Source organism: Columba livia, chromosome 5, assembly GCF_036013475.1.
Source record: "Columba livia isolate bColLiv1 breed racing homer chromosome 5, bColLiv1.pat.W.v2, whole genome shotgun sequence".
Lineage (NCBI taxonomy): Eukaryota > Metazoa > Chordata > Aves > Columbiformes > Columbidae > Columba > Columba livia.
The window spans coordinates 57,070,593-57,091,047 of NC_088606.1; the positions used below are offsets into that span (position 1 = coordinate 57,070,593).

The window sequence follows — 20,455 nt, forward strand, 5'->3', positions numbered from 1 at the left end:
AAGAAAACTCTGCTTGGGAAGACAAAGTAATCTGTGGCCATCCCTAAGCGGGGGAAGACCCTGATGTGCAGGAGCTTTAGCTGCACTGAAGTTTACTGCCATCCAACATTTCCCCAGCCTCATTCCCATGGAGCTCCCTGTGGGTTTATTCACGAATTTACAGTATCATCTCATGAATGTAAATGCAGCTGGCTCACACCTAAGGATGATGTGTGATAGACCCCTTTCAGTGGCAACACCACCCTGAAGTGTGCCCATCCCAGTGCTCCTGCCCCCGACCAGCCCCCTGCTCTGTCCCCCTCCCAGCACAGGAGCTCCTGGTGTGACCTGGCCAAGGAGCCTCTCTGGTTTGGAGACATGGCAAAATGAGTAATTCCTCCTGTGCCTGGGCTGGCACAGCCTCCTGAGTGAGGGAGAGTGTAGTGCAGAGCAGGAGCAAGCAAGGGACGGGGGGCACCTCTGAGCTGGCACTGCTACTGAGAGAAATGCCTGGTCCACCTTTGCCTTAGGGTGCATTTCCAAGTTCACCTCTATGGTTTAGGAGGATAAAACTCATTGATGCCAACAGAGATTTTTTTCCTTGAGGCCCATGCTCCTGCTTCACTGAGAAGTAGCTGAAATATCTCTCATAAAAACAAAATTCACAACAACGAGAAGTTATTTTGCCTTTTACAAGAGCAAGGACTCTATAGAAGCCTTTCACAGCTCCTAAAGCTTCAGAAATGCCATTGAAAGGAATATTCTTGGATTTAGATCCGTAGCAAAAGACAAGCCTCACCCAAACACTCCCACTGACTCTGGCTGGCATTGGATTGGACCCACATGAGAAATGTAAGCAAAATATTCTCAGAGTCCTTCACAATATAGTGGATTACAGCAAGAGTGGTTTTTACTTATAAAAAATGGGTTATAACAAAGGGAGATCAAGATGCCCAAGGCCTCCCTTTCCCCCTCTCCAGACATTCAGGGGAAAAGGCAAAGAGACTGTTCTCACAAGCATGGATACATCACCTCTGCAGCAAACATGTCCACAAATTTGTTTCCCCAGCACAGAACTAAAACAAGCAGAGAAATATTTTTTCCCCTGTTTACTTTCTGTTTATTTTCTGTTGCTACCTTTGTGCCTCCAGCAACGCCGATTTTCCCTGAGCCCCAGGACCTGCCGATGTCACATCTGCTGCCCTGGCCTTTTAGACTGTGCTGGAGCAGCTCCCCCTTTGCAGCCAGCAGAGCTGTGGGATTGTTTCAGACTTGGGGTGAACAGGCAGAACACTGGAAAGACAAATAGGGGCTTCCAGCTGGGAGGGGGATTGAGCTGGGATGAGACATACCATCTCAGTTGTGCTTTCAGCAGATGCTTAAGAAATGGTAGCTTTAAGTTACTTGTTTATGAGTTGTTGTTATTATTCTTCTTCCAAGTTTCTCTACTGTTATCTTTATTTATCTGTTGTCTTCTTGACTGTGTATAGAAATCAAAATACTGAAAGGTCACTGGTAGATTCAAATACATTTTTGAAAGTGAGCAAATAGCCACAGGGATTTATTCACCCAGTTTCAAGTAGAAAAAAAAATATATATGCAACTTACTGGGGAAAAAAAACATCCCAAACCTAACTGCATATAACTAACCTAGGCAACCTCGCAGTCCTGTCATTCAAAACTTTACTGTTGTTTCCTCCTTGCTGGTAGCATCACTTTCTGTGTTAAAAAATGGCAGCCCCTTCTGTGCAAAGATCAAGGACTACAAATTTTCACATTCTGGGCACTATAAGAACCATAAATAAAATTTAATGAATGAATCTCACTTCACTAGCATGACTTTCCTAAACTTGTATAATGTGTGAAATCATTTATTGCTTGGAGACCTGTTAAACAGGCAGCCACAAAAGCCCATTGAATCTCATTGTTTGAAGCCTAAACCTCAACACCATTTCTTTCTAAGCTATTTTTTGGGTACATACAGAAATCAAGCCCTTGTAAAATCTTTTTAATTTCCTGCTCTCGTTCTTTGGGCCCACAGACTGGACCCGTAAGATATTTCACTTCTTTTTTTTTCCACATTACCAGTAAACTGCTTCAGTTTCAGCCGTGATGCCCATAAACAAAATTCTTGTCAGACAAGGCAAAGGTTCCAAGACAGACAGTTATTAGCTCAAAGCCAGAGTGTTTCATTTTAGACTTCATCCCCATTTAAACCATTAAAACCTCAGTAAGTATTGAATTTAAATCCACTGTCACTTTCTCTGGGCCTTTGTCAAAGGACTCATTATTAGCTTCTATTTTACAGCACCTCCTAGATCCCCACGCCGAGAGGGGCCACACTCCATCAAGCAGAGCTGCATATGCACACAGAGCAAGAAGCAGTCTCCATCCTGGAGCATTTAGGATCCCAGACAGACCAGACAAAAGATAAGAAACTGGAGTTACGTTTCCTGCATGTGTCACACAGCAGGTCACAGGGTTCAGAAGAAGAGCTCAGGATTCGAGCGTCTTAATCCAGGGCCTTATCTACCACATCGGATTTTGTCATATCCTTTTCAAACAAAACAAAGTGTATGTGTATAATAAAGGGTATATGCGGATATAATGAAGTAAATGAATATAAACCCTTTTGTATGAAAGGTTCTGTCTCTTCTTAGAGGAGCAACCACAAAAGTGCATAAGCCTCTTGGATCCACCTGAATCCTGTCCTGTCTCATAGGACCTGCTGATGGCCCCTAACCTGATTTCTTTCTCCCAAAACAGAAACAACAGTTCACCAGGGAACAGTTTTTGCAGAAGAGCTCGATGTTTGGATATGTGTTTGCCAAAATAGATCTTTGTCATTTCAGGTTCCTGTTGGTCCTGGTGCTCTATATCTGTGTGCCAAAAGGGAGAGCAGCAGTGGTTTTTTGGTGAGCAGGACTCTCTTATCCTCTGCTCTGGGACCTGTAGGACCAGGCAGCTATCGAGAGACAGATAATTGCACGGGCAAGCCTGAGCTGTTAGCTTCCAGTCAGGTTTGCAATGTGTAGAAAACCCTGATTGTCTGATGAAGTACTAGGTTACCACAAACCCTCAGCATCAGTAGCATGACTCTTTTCCAAACCAAGCTGCCTTATGCCTGTCAAAGTAGGTTTAGTTGTTGCTGCTTTTCTCTGAACAGTACCCAGAAGCATTACATGACATTGGCTAGGCCAGCTGTCCCAGAAAAACGCTCCAGGAACAGCTACTTTCTGTCCCAGCCCTCACGGCTGAGGATGTGTCCTGCAGCAAACCACCCCGCAGCCCTATGTCAGGGCTCCAGGTACTTCACCAAATCAGGACAACATTACAAAGGAACGACTGGGAACTGCAGAGCAGAGCGACAGCTGGCGGCAGCACAGCACTGCCCTCATTTTCTCTGTACCATTTCTGTGACTTTCCACTCAAACCAGTGTGCCATTTGAAGGAACACAGAGCTGTGTCATTCTGAGTTACAGGCAGATTTGTGTGTGCCACTAATTCTGCTCAATGAACATTAAAATAGAAACAGGCAGAACAATGTGATTAAGCATATCGTAGAAAGAGAGTCTGAAGAAACACCCAGCAGTATCTTCAAAAGCCATTTGCCCCAATATTCATGGGATGACTCAAATATCTACTGAAGTACGGCAGACACCCTGGACTAGCTAAGCAACTCTCAGCAGGAGTTTAGTGAAACTAAGTCACCCCGAATGATCCTTCAAACTAAGGGTTACTGACAAGGGAAGGGATGAAATAAAATATTCCTGTTGTTCTAGACAACAAAAAAGACTGTTAAGGAAGTAACTTTATAACCTGAGAAGGGTCTGCAGCTTTAAGAAATTGTCCCTTAAAGGTTGTAAAGCTTTTACTATGTAAAGTATTTTTGCTATTATATACACTGGCGGCCACTAAGTGCAGCTATTATTCCTGGCGGTCATTCAGAGAAGGTCAGGGCTGATAAAGTGTTTAACAGAGTTTGTTTGGGTAGATCCATCTGTGTTTTTAACCACCCATACAGTCTTTGGTGTTCTTTTAAAAGACACTGGATGTTCCTCAGTCTAATGAATTGTGGTCTTTATTTTTATTTGCCATCTCTTATTACTTATTATGCCACAGCAAAGAACATCTTTACAATGTCCATACTTTTCTATATGGATTACATAAGCATCTATTATAAAAAAGGGATGATTCTTTGCTGTGGGGCAGGGGAACGGGGTTCCCATTTCCTTGGTAAAGGCCATGTGGAGTTGTGACCTGTTGCACCTATATGTTGAAAGGATGCAGCAAGGAGCCCAAGATGGAGCTGTGGGAAGGAAATGGCTTTAGGTCATGTCAGCAGCAGGAAAAATATCCTAAAGGGTTGGGATGGACCGGAATAGCATTCTTAGCACTCCCACTGGATGGGTTTGGTACTGCAGGATTTGGAACTCGGTGCCATTACAAATTCTTTGTACTGCATGGAGCAAAACAGGTGAAGTCTCAGCACCCCACTGGCTGCACTGCACGGCCACAGGGTGAAGCACCTCAGAGATGATCTCTGTCTGCTACAGTTTATAAATCTTCCCTTCCAAAACCTGAAATGAAATATCACTAGGACTATATTGCTTCAAAACCCTGTGCAAACATCATGCTGACTGTGAAATGGGTAAGTATTGGTATTGCCATTTCATGGACGAGGAAGACAGAACAAGTGGCTTGTAGCAAGTGACCACTAGAGAATGTGTGCCCCACCTGATGCAAATAACTTCCATTGATATAAAAAGTATTCAAATCCTACAGTGAGGGGGTCCTCACATCTGACAACCATTCTGGACATTTCATAAACCTTTTCGTATCTGGAGATAGTACTGACCTGAACAACATGTGGTTCAGCTCCCTTTGGCACTTACCTGAGCTTATCTGCTACAAAAATCACACGCCGCTCCAGCAGGAGAGAAGCAAAGATCCTGATGATCTGACGGACACTGAGGCACTTGAAAAGGCATTCAAAGTCCACGTGTTCCAGGCGTGAGTCCATCGGCCGCCGCAGCTCAATGACCTGAACACATCCAACAAACACCAGTCAGCATTGCCGGCCAGGGCTGACAGCACCGGGGTGCCCGGGCCCTCCAGCACCGCTCCGTGCTCTACTGGTGAGGTGACACAGAGAACAACCCCCATCCTCTTTTGCAAACCGAGTCTGGAGGCCCAGCACTCCAGAGAAATGGTGTGTTACACAATTAACTATCAAGTCATCCTTCTTCCCAGAATACAGGTCTGCACATTAAATCTGCCGGCATTTCCAAGGGAAGAATAATTCTGCCTTCTAAACACCCTGTCAGAGATGGAAAGCTTGGCCGAGTCGACAGAATGAAGCAAGTAACAAACTGGGAACACTGGAACCAGAAGATTACAGGATTAAAACAGCCATAACAATAAGTCAAATTTGGTTTAAACTTGGCTAGCAATTCAAATCCACTTCTAGATAGGAGTCAGGGACTGAACTTAGAGGCCAGGCAAAATTTAAACCAAATTTATTTCATTTTCACTCTTCTATGACACATAGTTCACTACATAATATTTAAAACCTTTTTTTTTTTTTTGTCATAAAGATATGTACATATATATACTTAACTGGGGAGACAGGAAAAGGTCTTAGATGGTGACTTGTGACATCCCTTTTAAGTCTAATTTTCATACTTCATCCATGACCTCAGGCCCTCTCCTTCCTTTTCTCAAATGCCTTTTGCTTGATTCCTTTATTATATCTTCCTCTTACTCTGCAATTGACATGCTCAGATGTGGAACTTGAAGGCAGAGGACAGAAAAAAGAAGAGGGAAAAAACACATGAAGAAGAGAGTAACAGAGGAAGAAAAATGTGAAGTGCAAAGCAGCAAATGATGAACTACTGAGGAATTTGAGGAAACAGAAGGGAAAGGGGAATGTTGGCCAACTTGAAGCTGTGTTGAAATCTCTGAAGACATATTAACAGGAACACATATACACCTCCTTCTATCCATATGTCCAAAAAATCACCATCACTTTATTGCTTTAGACGACTTTTATGTTTTCATGCACATGACACCACATTCCATGAGCATACTGTATTGGGTTTAAACTTGAGTAGCCCTTACAAAATTCCTCACAAACACACTGTTTTAAGGATATGATCAGCAGCAAGATCACAGGATACTGGAAACAAAACCAGTTCATACCAGTTTACTTTCAGTATTGTGATTGGTAACACAGGACTGTAAAAAGAAAGTCACTGTTAGAACAGTATTTGTGCACAGATGTACTTTTTCAAAGTCAGAAGCATTATGGTGCCAGAGTATTACATACCCATCACTCAGCTGTTGCCTCAAACAGTGGTAAGAATCAAATTGTGGAGTGATGACGCACCAAGAAACGCTGCCTGCCCCTTCCTCACATTCAGCAAAGGTGCCCAATTCCACTCCTTTGCATTGGGATCACAAGCTCAAATCATGTCTATGTGCCAAATCACGAGGAGCTGGTTTTACTTTCAATGGTAAAATCTTGCTGCGGGGTAGGATGCAATGCAAGTTACAGCAGCTTTTGCAAATGCCATGGATGTTTTCTGTTGCCTGGCAAAGCCTTCTGCTTCAGTCTGCCCATCACAAAGAAATATACTGTCTGCTTCCCAATTAATCATCATCTTTGTTTAGGCCAGAGGAGCCACAATGGAAGGACAAGATTCTGTTCCTAATTAAGCCAGTGCATTCCATTTAAATAACGAGTTTGTACTAGCAAAACAGAGAGCAAAGCTCAGCCAGAAGAGAGTGGTTTGTTTGTTTGGAATTATCTCAGTGTTTTTCTCTGGGAGAGTTCAGAAGCTTGAGCAGAGGACAGAGAAGTTGCAGATCCATGGTTCCCAGATATATTCACATCAAAAAAGCATTATCAGATCGTACGACTGTTATGTCAATCCAGCCTTTTAATTTTCCTTTGCTTCTCCACAAGAAAATGCTTGTGACTTAAGCATGCCTTGCAAGTCACTTATACAAGGAACCCTTCACATTTCATACCAAGTGACATTACAGGCCCACTCTGTCAAAGTCAGAGGCATTACACTTGGAGAAAATACGATTCAATGTAAAAATAGTAATAGCACTGTAAAACTAACCCTCAGGAGTGCAAAATAACCCTAGAGGGGACTTTTTTCCTGCTTTCACTAACTGGGCCAAATTCTATTCCTATCTGCAGTAATGTATTTCCTTTATACGCTTGCCTATCTGAGTGGAGCTACTATATACTTACATAAGAACATGCAGAGAGCAGAATTTGACACAGCAAATGGCAAGCAAGCCTCAAATTACAAAAAGCTTTTTAAGCAAGGCACCAATATTGCCATTTTCCAGTAAGGCCTATGTTGTATAATGCTAGGCTTCTAGTTACTAGAGCCAGTAATAAAAACAAATGAAATCTATTAAATGTGTGTGCACACACACACAAACTATATGACATGCTTTTCCAAATATAGACTATTTCTTTAAGGGCCAGTTAAAGAGTATCTATTGCCAAAAAGAGACATTTAAGTGCTGCTGGTCACTCCTCCTACTAAGGCCGAGACCAACAGTAATGAGGTTTGCAACAAAAATCAGCTGCTGACCAGTTCAAGCACAGTGAGCATGAGAAACTCACGCTTGCTCGTTATCACTGTGATACAGCCCGGCAATACTGTCATTCTGTTAACTCACTAGGCCGGGCACACTAGGACATTCGTGGTGTTTGTGTTTTTTTCTTAAATGCAACATGTTAATAACATTAAAATAACAAATACATAACAATAAATTAGTTTATAATCATCAATGGGAACCAGCATCAGCAAATCAACCCTGGTGTAGCTCCTGCACTGTTCATTTTGAGGGTGTTCCACCTCCCATGCCTTGCAGTATCCTCGCGTTTCCTCCTGGTTTTCTTCTGCTGTTTGATACTGGACTGGTGGAAGGGGGGAGACTTTGACTTTTAATGTTTACGGTTGCTTTTTACCTCATTTCCAGCTCCAGGCAGAAAGGTTTTGACTTTGATTGTCTTTCCAGGTGCAGGAAAAGGAGATTCCATCAGGCTTCTCATAAATGGATAAACCAAGGCGGCAGATATTCCCCTTCTCCTTTCAACCTCATCCAGGATCTGATCCATTAGCAAGACACGAGAGAAAGAGACAGAACATGTCAGCACCACATACACTTTTGAAGCATCCTTTTGACCCACATGTGCCTAAACACATGGCAGATCTAAGTTTTATTCTCCTCTGCCATGCATTTCTTCACTACTAGTAAAGACATGGGATTCGATCATACTCTGAAAATGATAGGTTTTCCAGCTACAAAATGGAGCCTGTTTGTGAATGCGGTTAACACAGAGACAAGGAAAAAATAACAAATCTGGAAAGGAGAAAGAAGACTCAGCATGGCAAAAGGGATCTCTATCATTGGGATTTTGCCTGAACAACAGGGTGAGCTGAAGGAAAGATCAAGACAAATCCCATGACCACAAGCCAGGTCAGCATCACATCTCAGTGATACATCTTGAGATTTGTATTAAGGAGAAGCACGTTCTTCTCCCCGGGCATCTCTTCTGTTTCAACTGAGAGGGCAGGAAAAAGACAGACCAGCAAGAAAAGCGACCCTGCCCACCGTGATACCAGCAGAACTGCACCAGGAAAGGGGTCCCAGAGCAGTCCTGGCCGCGGTGGCAGCAGCCACGTCGAGCCTGCGCTGAGCTGGAGCCCGCCGGGAGCAGCCGCGTGCAGCGTGCCCGGCTGTTTACACTGAGTGCCTGCATTAAGGTCATTTTCTGTTTGACATGACGCAGAGCAGGCAACCCACTTTTGAAATAAGCAGATGGAACTTCTTACAGACGGAGAGTACTATTATTTTCTTCTCTCTTTGGTCACACGGGCCAACATAAATTAGATCACAGCTAAGTTTTCCCACATTAGACAGACCATATAGATGATAAACCTAAAGAAGACGAGAAAGCAATCTTCAAAGCAGTTAGTGGCTTGACCTGAAATGGTGATCTTTCAACCACTACTCAAGAGTAAAAGGCCATACAAGAGTTAGTGGGTCTGAGCCAGGCATTTTCCCTTGTTTCTCTTGGAAATGCTTTTCACCAAAACGGAATATTAAAAGACGCTTAAACACAAGCTGGTGACTTACAACGATTGCTAGTGACACCAATGCCAGCAGACACATTCACTGGTGCATAGTTTCCCCTTTGTCCTTGCAACACAATAAAGACCTAACTAAAGCAGAGCCCACCTTATATACATAGCTTGCATTCCAGTCTGTGGAAGTAGCAGATAACCGTAAATGAAGATATTAATTTCATTCTTGATGTCATTTGTAGCACAATAACTATTCTCACCAAACAAAACCAGCTGCCCAAATGGGAAGTAGCAGTGAACCCAGGCTATGTCCCGGGTCCCTTAGAGCTCCTGCACACTGCCAGTACATGTGGTAACACACCCAACATCCAGCTCCTTTTCTGCAGTCACTGGTTGATGCTTCATGTTGCTGGAGTTGGGGGCCATGTCCCACCAAGCTTCACAACACAAATAAAAAGGATCATTTAAACTGAATAAAAGTTGAACAGAGAGATCTCAGGAGAGAAAACGGTCAAAACAATCTGTTGAAATTATGACCAAATGAACTGGCTGGAAGAAATTACATCCATGGTTCTCAAATCTGTCTGAGCAGTAGTTATTACAACAGTGCACATCTAAGACTTTGAGGAAGATGAAAATAATGCAGGCTGTGAGAAACAGGATGATAAACATTTTAAAACAGAAGACTCCTTTTGCTTTTCTGATAAATAATATTCAAGGTTTAATATCTTGTAGTCTTTCTTCACTCCCATTTTTCTATAAAGACAACTGTTACTTTTTTTGACTAATTCTGCAAAGTTCACCATCATGATCATTCTCCTCTCTTTCACTGGATTATCAATTAGGACAGTCCAGGTTCTTCTTACTAGACTGGAAAAAGAATCTGTCTCACTTTTCAAGAACCTCTGTCTCCATCCACACCACATCCATCTTCAGAACCAAGAGGTTTTTGGCACCGGTGCTGTCAGGAGGTGAGCAGCCCATTGTAGAACAACACCGTGGTGGCCATACTCCATTGCAATGGGAGTTTTTTATGGCCCAGCCTCTCTAGGAGCCCATGAATTGAAAGAAAAGCCCAAGTGTGTTACAGCCCCAATATGCAAGGGCTCAATATGCAATTGGGTGAGATCCTTCCTTCCTGCAAGAGCAGGAGGCCTGGGTGGCCAGGGCCTGCCTGCCACCATGCCTGGGCACAGCCCCTGCTGAAGCCAGTGAAGTTGCACTCACCCATCAGCCTCCGGTTCAATTTGGCTGGATGATCTGGCACTTTTTTTTCAAGTTACAGATTGAACTGGGAAAGCAGACTATTTACAATTTTGATGTGACCTTCCTTGTCTGCTGTACATTTATACCTCAGCTGCTGTGATACTTGCTTGTAATGAGGATACTTAGTCTCTCTTTTTTTTTTCTTTTTTAATCCCTCTCTGAAATGTTTTCCTTTGAAAATTAGTGCATTATCGAAATTTGATAAAAACAGAAAAGCAAACAAAAAGCCTCAGGACATCTGTCCATACCACGAGTCTGGTGAGCTGTGTTATCCTCCCAGAACAACGCAATCCGTTTCACTCACAGATATCTGTGTTTAGATACATATTATGTCTAAGAGACACTGTGATAAATCCTTGATTTCAAGCTTTATGAGAGACGTCACAGAATTGCAATTAACTACTGCAAGCCAATTGTTTTTCTTCACACAAGATTTGCGTTAAACAAAGTTTTATCTAGAAAAGTTTGAAACCTGCTTTGAAGGTAACATTCTGCATGGTTATTAGATCATATGTACAATAAAAATGCTATGATTTTTATTAAATTCAGTGATTTACAGTTCTTTTCAACTTTATTCCCATATCAATTAACAAGAAAAATCTGTGTAAGTTCTATGAGATTTCCCATACCTGAAGTGGAAATTGTTGGCAAGTTAAATGACATTTCTATGAACACTGTATAGAAATTGGAAAAGTGAATGGCAAACATTTGACATTAAACATATTGTTGTCCACAGATCACCAGCAAATCCTATATGATATTCTGAGGTGCTCCCTGGATTTTGCAGAACATCCTCTCAGAGGACCAGGAGGCCCTAAACTGGCAGCTAGAGAGATATTTCAAATGTTAATCAATCACAAATGTTTTTAATAGTTAATTTCAATAACCTTTCGTCTTACAGAAGAATAATGCTAGTGGCTCTAGAGCTGACTGGCAGTTAACTGTTTCTATATCTATTCAGCCCCTCAGTTTAGCTGCAACGCCCTCCTTGTTGTCTCGAAACTCTTGCGTCAAGAAATGTATTACCTAGGTAAACCACACCAGCATACGATGCAACTTTGGATTCATTAATGTGAAGGCCAATTAAAAGATTATCCATGCTTTCCTAGCCTCCTAAGATAAAAAACCATGTCAATAGAGTTAAGCATGCATAACTCTTATATCAAATAATCTTTCTTCTTAACCTCATCGTTCCACAGGATATTGGAGTAAAAGTGGCACTGGCCCATCATTCAAACTGTGGATGCCAAGAATTACAGCTCAGCACAGAATGGCTTTAGAAAACAATGGAAAAAACTTCAGTCAGCCAGATCATACAGACACCCAGATGTTTTTTGAATCAAGTTCTGCCTAAGTCACAGAAGTAATAAGACATTCTTTGGTGGACCAAATAATAGGGGTAGAATGTTCAAAACAGCAACTGTAAAATACAGCTATCTCCCATCAAAGGAAGAAATTCTTCTTGTCTGTTCATCACTGCGGATGTGTCTCAGTAAACAATCAAATTAAAAAGCAATATTGACAAAAAAGTCATCTTACCTTGGAAAATAAATCAAAACACCCCAGCCGGCTGATGACACAATAAACTTCAGGTAGGCGTGGGCCTTTTCCACTTGGCTAATAACAGTAAAAAGAAGATTGAGGTGACATATTAATTTGGAGTCATAAGGAAATACACTTCTTTTTCTGATCACACGGCCATCATGTGACATCTTTCACCATCCATTTCTCCATCAAAACAGCCACTCGTGAAAAAGCATAGATGGTGCTTATCCACTTGGAAATCACAGCGCATTGGAGCTGTATTCCAATATCGCTCCAGCCTGCAGCCATAAAAGCACATTTAACTACAACTGCAGCTCACACCTGTGCTGTCAGTGTCCTCTGCTCTGGCTGTGGCATGAGGAGCGGGGCCACGTGCTGGGAGATGAGAACTGCAATGCTAAGGGAGGTTGTGACGGCTTTAGCTCCCCACTCACTCCAGGATGTTCAAAGACAGCTCATCTCACAGAAAGCAAGCTTATAGACCTAAACAAAGGCAAGCTGCATGAGCTAAATCATTAACTTCCTCAGATTAATGCATGAGAAACACTGAATTCTTAAATAACTTAAACAGTGTCAAGTATGAATCAATGATGCACACCCCATCCACCCCCCCAAAAAAAACCCTATAAATACCTATAAATAAAAAAACCCTATAGAAAAGCAAACTGTTTGACTTGGCCTGACTGACATCCAGCATACTGGACTCTGCAACCCCACCTGTAGCACTGCAGGGGAGCCCTGTGAAAGAAGGGTATAACCACTTGCTGGATTTAGCTTATATACGGGAAAACAATCAGAATTAGGCCAACGTTGAGTACTTTAGAAAAACCATCCTCACTGGCAAGGTCCTCAGAGCAGAAAGCTGATCTGCCTGTGTCCTCCATGTGTACAACGAGCACAGATGGCAGTGACATCCATGCACAGCAGCTTCCCACTGTATAAGCTGCAATGCAGCATTCCAGCTTTGTGTGGTTGCAACCGATTTTCACCAGATCAGCAGGCACGTACTTCCCAGGGGCTGTTATTTTAACAAGGCAGTTTGCTGACTTCAGATGGATTCACACAGAGTACTAAGATACGATGCAGGGAAGTCCCAATGCTGCCTCATCCAGGATCTACAACCATCAGGGCACAGAAAGGCTGCAGGTCCACAGCAAGGCCCAGCACCCCAGCAGCAAAAAGCTGCAAGTGGGGTCTGAGACAACAGGCAAGCCTGTCTACAACATCTCTGCGTCTCATGGAGTCAGCTGTGCTTGTGCAGCATGGAGTGAAAAGTGGCTGTAAAATAATCAGTATCACTTAGCCTTTTCATGCAGCTGTATATTATCGATATGCAGCAGTGACAGAATTGTCTCCATTAATAATGACTGTATGATAAAGGAGCTCAGTCATTGTTTCCATCAGCTTCTGCCCACTTGTACATTTAGCCAAAGTGGTTGATCATCTCCTCTGTATCCACATGGAAGGCCAGTAGATTTTTATCTTTGTCTCATCATTAGACTCTGCTGATACAGTGATTAGATTCCCCACTGCGTGTTTGACATTTACATACCACACAGATATCAATCAAGAGAAACTGAGGGGTAACTGTGCTTTTTAAAATCTGAATATTGCAGTCTAGACTTGGACAGACAGCAGGTGCCTGCCTGTTATAATAAAGATCACAAAAAAATACCAAAGCTAAGTGAACACAGATGAGTCTATTTCTGGATCCAAACCTGCTCACTACACGTCACATCTCTGAAAAAGCAGAGCCCTTTTTTGTCCATATTAGGTATAAAACCCTTTCTAAAGGCACTGAGTGATTATATCAAGCATGTGGGATTTTGGTTAAAATCATTGTGTCAAATCTGCAGGAATGCCGAAGCCATGCCAGGAGCCTTGGAGAGCGCCCAACCAAGAGCTGTCTCACCAAGTGCCAGTAAAAACATCACATTCCTGGGTCATCTATAAGACCAGAAACAATAACTGTTCAGCACTTACTCAAAGATTCTCCTTTATGAAATATCATTGCTTTCAAATGTCTTAAAGGCTACATGTCTCTGAGAACTGGGATTCTTCCCTCCTCACACTCATCACATAGCACATCCTTTTCTGTTATTTCAGAGACTTTTTCTTGCAAAAAGCACAGCCTCCCAGATGCGCACAAATCATCTGTAAGAGGCAAGAAGAAAAAGCCTCAGGCAGAGCCATACTGAAGGGCAGGACTTCTCAAATTTCTGACACTGGCAACTCTTCACATAACCTGTCCTCTCAACCATTAGTTTATATCTCAAAGATGGATCAAAAACACCTGCTCACTGTGCTTTAGTTTGCTTTTTTCCCAGAAAAACATCATATAGGACCTGACCCTCCTCCCTTCCTGCCTGGACTTATCTCTCCTCACTAGGGGAGATCTTGGGCACTGGGTCTCGCCAATAGTACTAGTTTAACCTCCTCTCTTCCCAGAAGAAAGTGCTTCCAAGTTGCAGACAAGGTGACTACAAAGCCTTGGAGTTGTGTCCTCCAAGGTCCACGCCTCCACACAATGAATAGGTCCAGTTCAGGGAAGCTGTATGGTACAGTAGCACAGCTGAGAGGCATCTGAGTGACTGCCTTGGTGCACTGCACTCCTCCTGGAAGAAAAGCGATGGAGAGGATGATGTTTTGGTTTTGTTTTGTTTTCATGGATCCCAGGATATTTTCAGCCTTAGTTCAGTATCACAAATGAAAACGCCAAGGAGTTTTGTTGATAACAAGACAGTTTCCCAAGAGGATGAATATAAACTGACAAGAACTTGGCTATGGGGTGGAGAAGTGGAGATCTGCATCAGGGCTGGTCGGCAAGTGGCTCACAGTCTTTTTTATAGTGAGTTTAATCTGAAGTTTACTGACTAAAGCCCACTCCAAAACCTGCTTTGGCAGGACAAACAGGAGGCTTTTGCTTCAAAAAATAAGCCTTCCACTTTTCTCTTTCAAAACGTACCTCCCTGCCCATGTTCAGCCTTCAGAGATCTCCTCCCATCCTGGCACAGCAGTGCCAGCAGTGCTCTCTCACACTGCAACACCTGCTTTCAAAGCAAGGCAGGCCATCCCTGTAGTGTGTGTCCTCACCAGCCATTCAGACACAAAACTCAGTGGTTTGGGTATTTTAAGATACTGGGGGAGACTGTGGGGTGTCAGGGAAGCTGCTGGCTTCACAGCCCCAGAAATAACTGGGGAATGCTTGTCCCAGCTTGTTGACATCAGAAGAAACAAAGCAGTGGGGACCAAACACAACATTTTTCCTTCTGCCCTTCATCTCCCAGCTTCTCCCATCAACCTGAATATATACTGTGGAGAGGAAAGGCAGCAAAAACAGACTGCCAAACAGCAAGAGAGAGGAACATGCACCATAGTCCCACCTGCCATCTCAAAGATGAAAAGCTTTTCCAATGAGCTGGTTTCAGTTTCATAAACATTAGTCTGCAGCCCACAAGAGTTGCTTTCACAGCGTAATGAACTCCCCTCTCCTGCCCCAGCAAATGTAGGATGAACTAGTCCCACCTAACGACTGTTTTTCATGTTTTAACGTACACACTTCATGTTCAGGCATCTGCTCCTCCACTGACTCATCTTACCCGGGAAAAGTGCTGGAAGAACATTTTTTATGTCAGATGGAAAAGAGAGGTAGGATAGGGTGAAACAGACCCTGCAAGTTTTCATCTTATTTCTGCAAACACAAAGCCATCATCAGGCTTTCTGCTCTGAGAACTGCGCCTTCTCAGATGCCTGCCTTATATGATATAAATGTGTTTCTCCTACTGTTCCCATGGACCAGCTGCCAGCTGTGGCAACAAACTGCAGAACATTGTTTTGAGGTTGCAGTATCTTATACTCCAGTATTGCCCCAGCAGCTAGAACTAGCACCTCTCAGCAACCACAGCAACTCCCACAGCAAAAAAAGCCAAGATGTTTGTGTAGATCCCGTAAAACAGCAGCTTATATGACATGACTGTCCCTGGGGACAGTGGCTGGCACAGCTGTGGATCCCAGCCATAAGGCCACTAACAGCCCAGGCTGCTGAGGAGCTGCACGGGATCCAGGCTTCTCCCAAAGGATGCAGTCCTGGTGTCCCTCTGGCTGTCTACACCTTTTTTCTGGGCTCCAGAGACTGTTCATGGACTCCCAATAAGGAAAGCTTTGCAGATTTTCCAGTACTGGTGGGTCTTGCAGCCATCAAAAATCTGCTGAGAAGGTCCCTGATTTCGCCACTGTGATCCTTGTATATCTGCTATGCTCTTACTGGGCACAAGCCTATGGGGTTGCACCGACAGAGAAGAGCTAAGACTTTGGTCACGCCCTCTAGAAAGCAATTTTTTAACATTAAAACAAGGCAATTAGCAAAATGAAATTATACACTGAACCAAATTAAAAATCTGCATTTTGCAAGGTGCAGACAGATTCATGTTACAACAGCTTCAACCCTGTTCCTTCCCCACCATGTTCTCCTGCTGTTCCTGTGCTCCTGCTCTCCCTTCTGCCCCCACGCAGGTTGTTGCACCACAGCACCGGGGCCATTGGAATGTCCACTGGAGGTGGCCGTGACCAGCCAGGTGAGACTGAACCATCAGCAGGAACTGCTCAAATCATCTCTGCTGCCAACACGTGTGTATGGCACAGCCACAGCCCAAGAACAGCTCTGGAAAGGAGCCTAGCAAGCTGATGGATTAATTAGCATGGAAAAGAAAGTTAAATTAATCTGATTATTAAAGAAAAATGTCTTATTGCAGTAAAATGGCATAGTAGTGAGAGTCAAAATCTCTACCATGTATCAGCCCATTTCCTTTTATATGAAAATGCATACTTCTCATGTCAAGTCACTAGGAAAGCTGTTACACAATTGCCTTGGAGGTATCAAGCTGGAAAACTTTGTGCTATCTATGCAAGTGGAGATTGTTTGCTGTGGTACAATAGGTTACATTCCATTCTAATCCTGTTCCAAAATGAAACAAAACAATATAAAAACATTTAAAGGGGATACTGTACAGGATTTTTAGTACAAACAGGACGTAATTGTCACTGTATCTCCTGAGTTAGTTTTGGCAGGGTTTTAGCACACACTCCCCAAAAAACTGGGTCTGGAAGAATCTGAAGGCAGAAAAGAAAAAACGGAGCACTTTGTTTGTATCAAAACATGCCAAAGGAGAACAAGGCTGGCAAAAAGTAATTGTTTCATAAACAAAGGAATGGTAACACCAGCCTCTGCAGAAGACACAGATAGTCCTCCTCACCGTTCTCGCAGGATCTGGCTGGTTGGCCTGTCCAGCCATGGAGCTGCTGCTGAGGACCGGCAAATGCTCCAGAAGGTGTGGGACACTTCTTGCTGGGTGTTAGAAGAGCATCCCTCGCCAGGACAGCTGGGGAATATTTTCTAAGGAATTAGCCTCACAGCAGTTGGCTTGTCTTGAAGCTGAGCAGTTTATAATGATTTTCGGGCTTTCTTACGGTTCTATATTACACACTATGGCTCCACCTTTCTCTTAGGTAATGTTTGCCAGAAATTGCATGTAGTTCCCAAATTATGGTTATTGCATTTGACAGAACTTGTTGGTCAGGAATGGGACTAATCGGAGGAGATGCTGTGCACTCCTAGACATCAGAACCACCCTAACTTAAGTTTTCAGAAACTGCTCAGGAAACTGTACACCCGAATACAAAAGTCTGCTTTAGAGCCCAAGCCTCTGGCATATAAACAGTGCCTGCAGAATTTACCTGCTCCTTGTTGTCTGTACAGGCTCTGTGTTTGCGTGTATAAAATAAGAAAGTATGCATGTGTCTGTAAATAGAATAAATACCACACAGAGGTATACACCAGTGAGGCTGTTCCACTCATGCACCAACATTTGCAGGGGACAAAAAATTGTTACACTTTGTGAGCACAGCTGAACCCTCCTCGGCACTTCAGGTAACAACCCCAATCCTACCATTTCTCACAGCAGGACAGAAGGAAGTCACAGGATCCAAATAGCAGCAGATCTCTGCTAGTTTTGCCATTTCCCCAGACAGAGAAATGCTGAAATATTTCTCTGCAGCTTCCAAAATCCTCTTTTTTTACTAAGCCCCAGACAGTGCCAGTTTTGCTTTCAGAAGGCACAGTAGGATTTGCCCCAAAAGGGGGCAAGCTGGTGAAGCACATTGGTATCACTCTTGCTTTCCTCTGCTGGATAGGCTGTACCAGGTAGATGAGATGTCAGCTTCTGCATGTCAGCTTTTGGAACCAGAGGAAACATCCTGAATTAAGTGATCTCCCAGGGCAGCAGCAAATCAGCTTCATAACTGACTTCACAATTATCACATAGATTTAGCAAGACAGCACTTATTTTTCCCCTTCTTAAATTAGTTTTTGCTATCCAGTTGATAGATTTTTGCCATGGCCAATGGAGGGTAAAAGCAATCCCCAGAGTGTCTCAAAACACCATTTATACAAAAGTGTGCAGTACTGATTTAATTCTGTTCCTGGTATTTCTTACTATGCAAACCCATCTTCTGTACCATCTGAAAGTCAGTGCTCTATTTTCATGTTGCCTTTAATGTAGGGTGGATTTCACTGAGCTTTAAGTGAGTAAAAAAAAGCATACATTAAACTGTCATTGACTAACTCAACTATCTTGTCTATACATCTCTTTTATTGTGGCTGATTATTTCAGTCTCAGCCTGGTCCAGGGTCAACTTATTTGCATTTCGCAAATGTAAGCTCTGTGCATGATTCCACACTTGCTAACATTCCCAGAAATACAAAAGTCTTAAACCACCTTTACCTGGTAGAGTGAAAACATTCCAAAATTTATTTCTAGCCAACGTTTTCTGAGGTTTTGTTATTTTTTTCCAAACGTACCTTATTATCCTTTGAATTAGAACACATAAAAAGTAATTGAATTGTATTGCTGCCCTGCCTCTTGTTATGCTTATTTGCAGCAGTGAAGATACCTTCTAGGTGCTCCACTCGTTTATCTCTGAATAACCCCCTGATCAGCCCTAGATTTGCTGCAACACAAGCCTCCATTGGCATTTCCTTTCCACATATAAACCTTGTTGTGACCCACACTTGAGTACAGTGTTACACAGCGTAAGTGAGTCTCTGTGATGCTACCTGTGGCAAATACCACCCACAGAATTGATAAACAAGTTTTCTGTTATGTTAGTTTAAACAAAACTTCTTACAAATAGAGGAACCCCACACAGCAATACCTCCCAGACAGAGCATCTGCTGTCTGCACGACAAGGAGCCTTGCCATAGACAAAGAGCAGGGTAGGAGCAGGGTCAGGTACAGGCAGCAGGACGGAGAGTGCTGTTCTAATAACAGCGAGTTGCTCTGGCTACTGGAGGCCACTGAAAACTACTGCAGGCAGGTGCTCACTGCTTGGGAAGACGGGAAATCACGCCAGAGAGGGAAAGGAAAGTGCCGTTGTCCCTTTCTCTTAAATAGAGGGTACCTATTTACAAGGTTGCAATGATGCTGCAGGCATTCATTTTGCCATGAGAGTAGTAAAAGTCTCCTGCAGCACCCAATGGCCACATAAGCTCTCCAGCCAAGTGTAGGTAACCACCATGTGAACAGCCATGGCTCCCCACCTGGGCACTCACAACCAGCTCCAAACCTAACTGAGAGGTGATGAGCACAGGCTCATGCAGGAACAACCAACTGCTCTAGGCTTTGCTGCCATCCAGTCAGGCCTGCAGGATGGACAGCAGGATCCCTGTTCGCACTGTGCTTTGCCTGCTTTAATACACTTTGCAAGCTTCCCTGCACACACTCAGGCCGCCAAGCTCTCAATTTATTAGGTAACCAGTGATTTTCCAGGTGATGAGACAAAGCTATTTGGCAGGCTGAGTCAGGACCCTGCACCACCAGCTGACCAGCCCTGGTCATGAGGGCTGATTCACCTCCATCACAGACCTGCTGCAGACTGATGGGGCAGTGCTGGCAGAGTACTTTGGAGATGTAAGCAGCTGTCCAAGAGATAAATGCTACTCACAAATGTTTAGAAATACCACATTTGCCTTTGTTTGCAATGTTATAGTATCTCTGATTCTGCTTGAAAGCACGTAATGTAAAGAATTGTAAAAGTGCTCACACAATAAACTTCCCACATTCTCATGAATTTCCTACCAGACTTGGCATCTATTTGACTGAGACTTCTTATTTATTATTATTATATACTTCTTATTTTACTTGAGCTCCTTACATTTCCAAATTTCAGAGTGAATAACTCTGTTTTCTTTTAAAACCCCAAGAGGCACCCTCAAAGTTCAGACTATAGTCTTGAGATATTGTTTGAAAGGATTTTGCATTTTGAGGTGAACATGATATACTTACCAACAGCCTCCTGCAATAACCAAACCGGCGGCTCCCGTCTTCCCCAGTCAGCATGAAAGAGAAGGTCTCACTAGAAGAAAATAAAATTGCCCAGATCTTACAATCAGAACTACAGCATAGCTATGAGGTAGATAATTTTGAAAGGGATACTGCTGTATCCAGTGAGAGATTTTACCCACTGGAGGGTCTTCTCTCCCTCTGCCCAGCACC

General features: G+C 43.2%; 1 protein-coding gene across 10 annotated transcripts in view; it reads right to left on the reverse strand.

Moving 5' to 3' along the window:
- DENND2B (DENN domain containing 2B) overlaps positions 1 to 20,455 on the reverse strand; it is a 176,141-nt gene that overhangs the window by 20,125 nt on the left and 135,561 nt on the right. For all 10 annotated transcript variants that reach the window (XM_065065306.1, XM_065065303.1, XM_065065301.1 and 7 more), the window contains 4 exons: positions 20,246 to 20,315; positions 11,901 to 11,978; positions 7,976 to 8,116; positions 4,875 to 5,023 (listed from right to left, as the gene is read on the reverse strand). In XM_065065306.1, the coding sequence (XP_064921378.1) occupies positions 4,875 to 5,023; positions 7,976 to 8,116; positions 11,901 to 11,978; positions 20,246 to 20,315 (438 nt within the window). The remainder of the gene's footprint in view (positions 1 to 4,874; positions 5,024 to 7,975; positions 8,117 to 11,900; positions 11,979 to 20,245; positions 20,316 to 20,455) is intronic.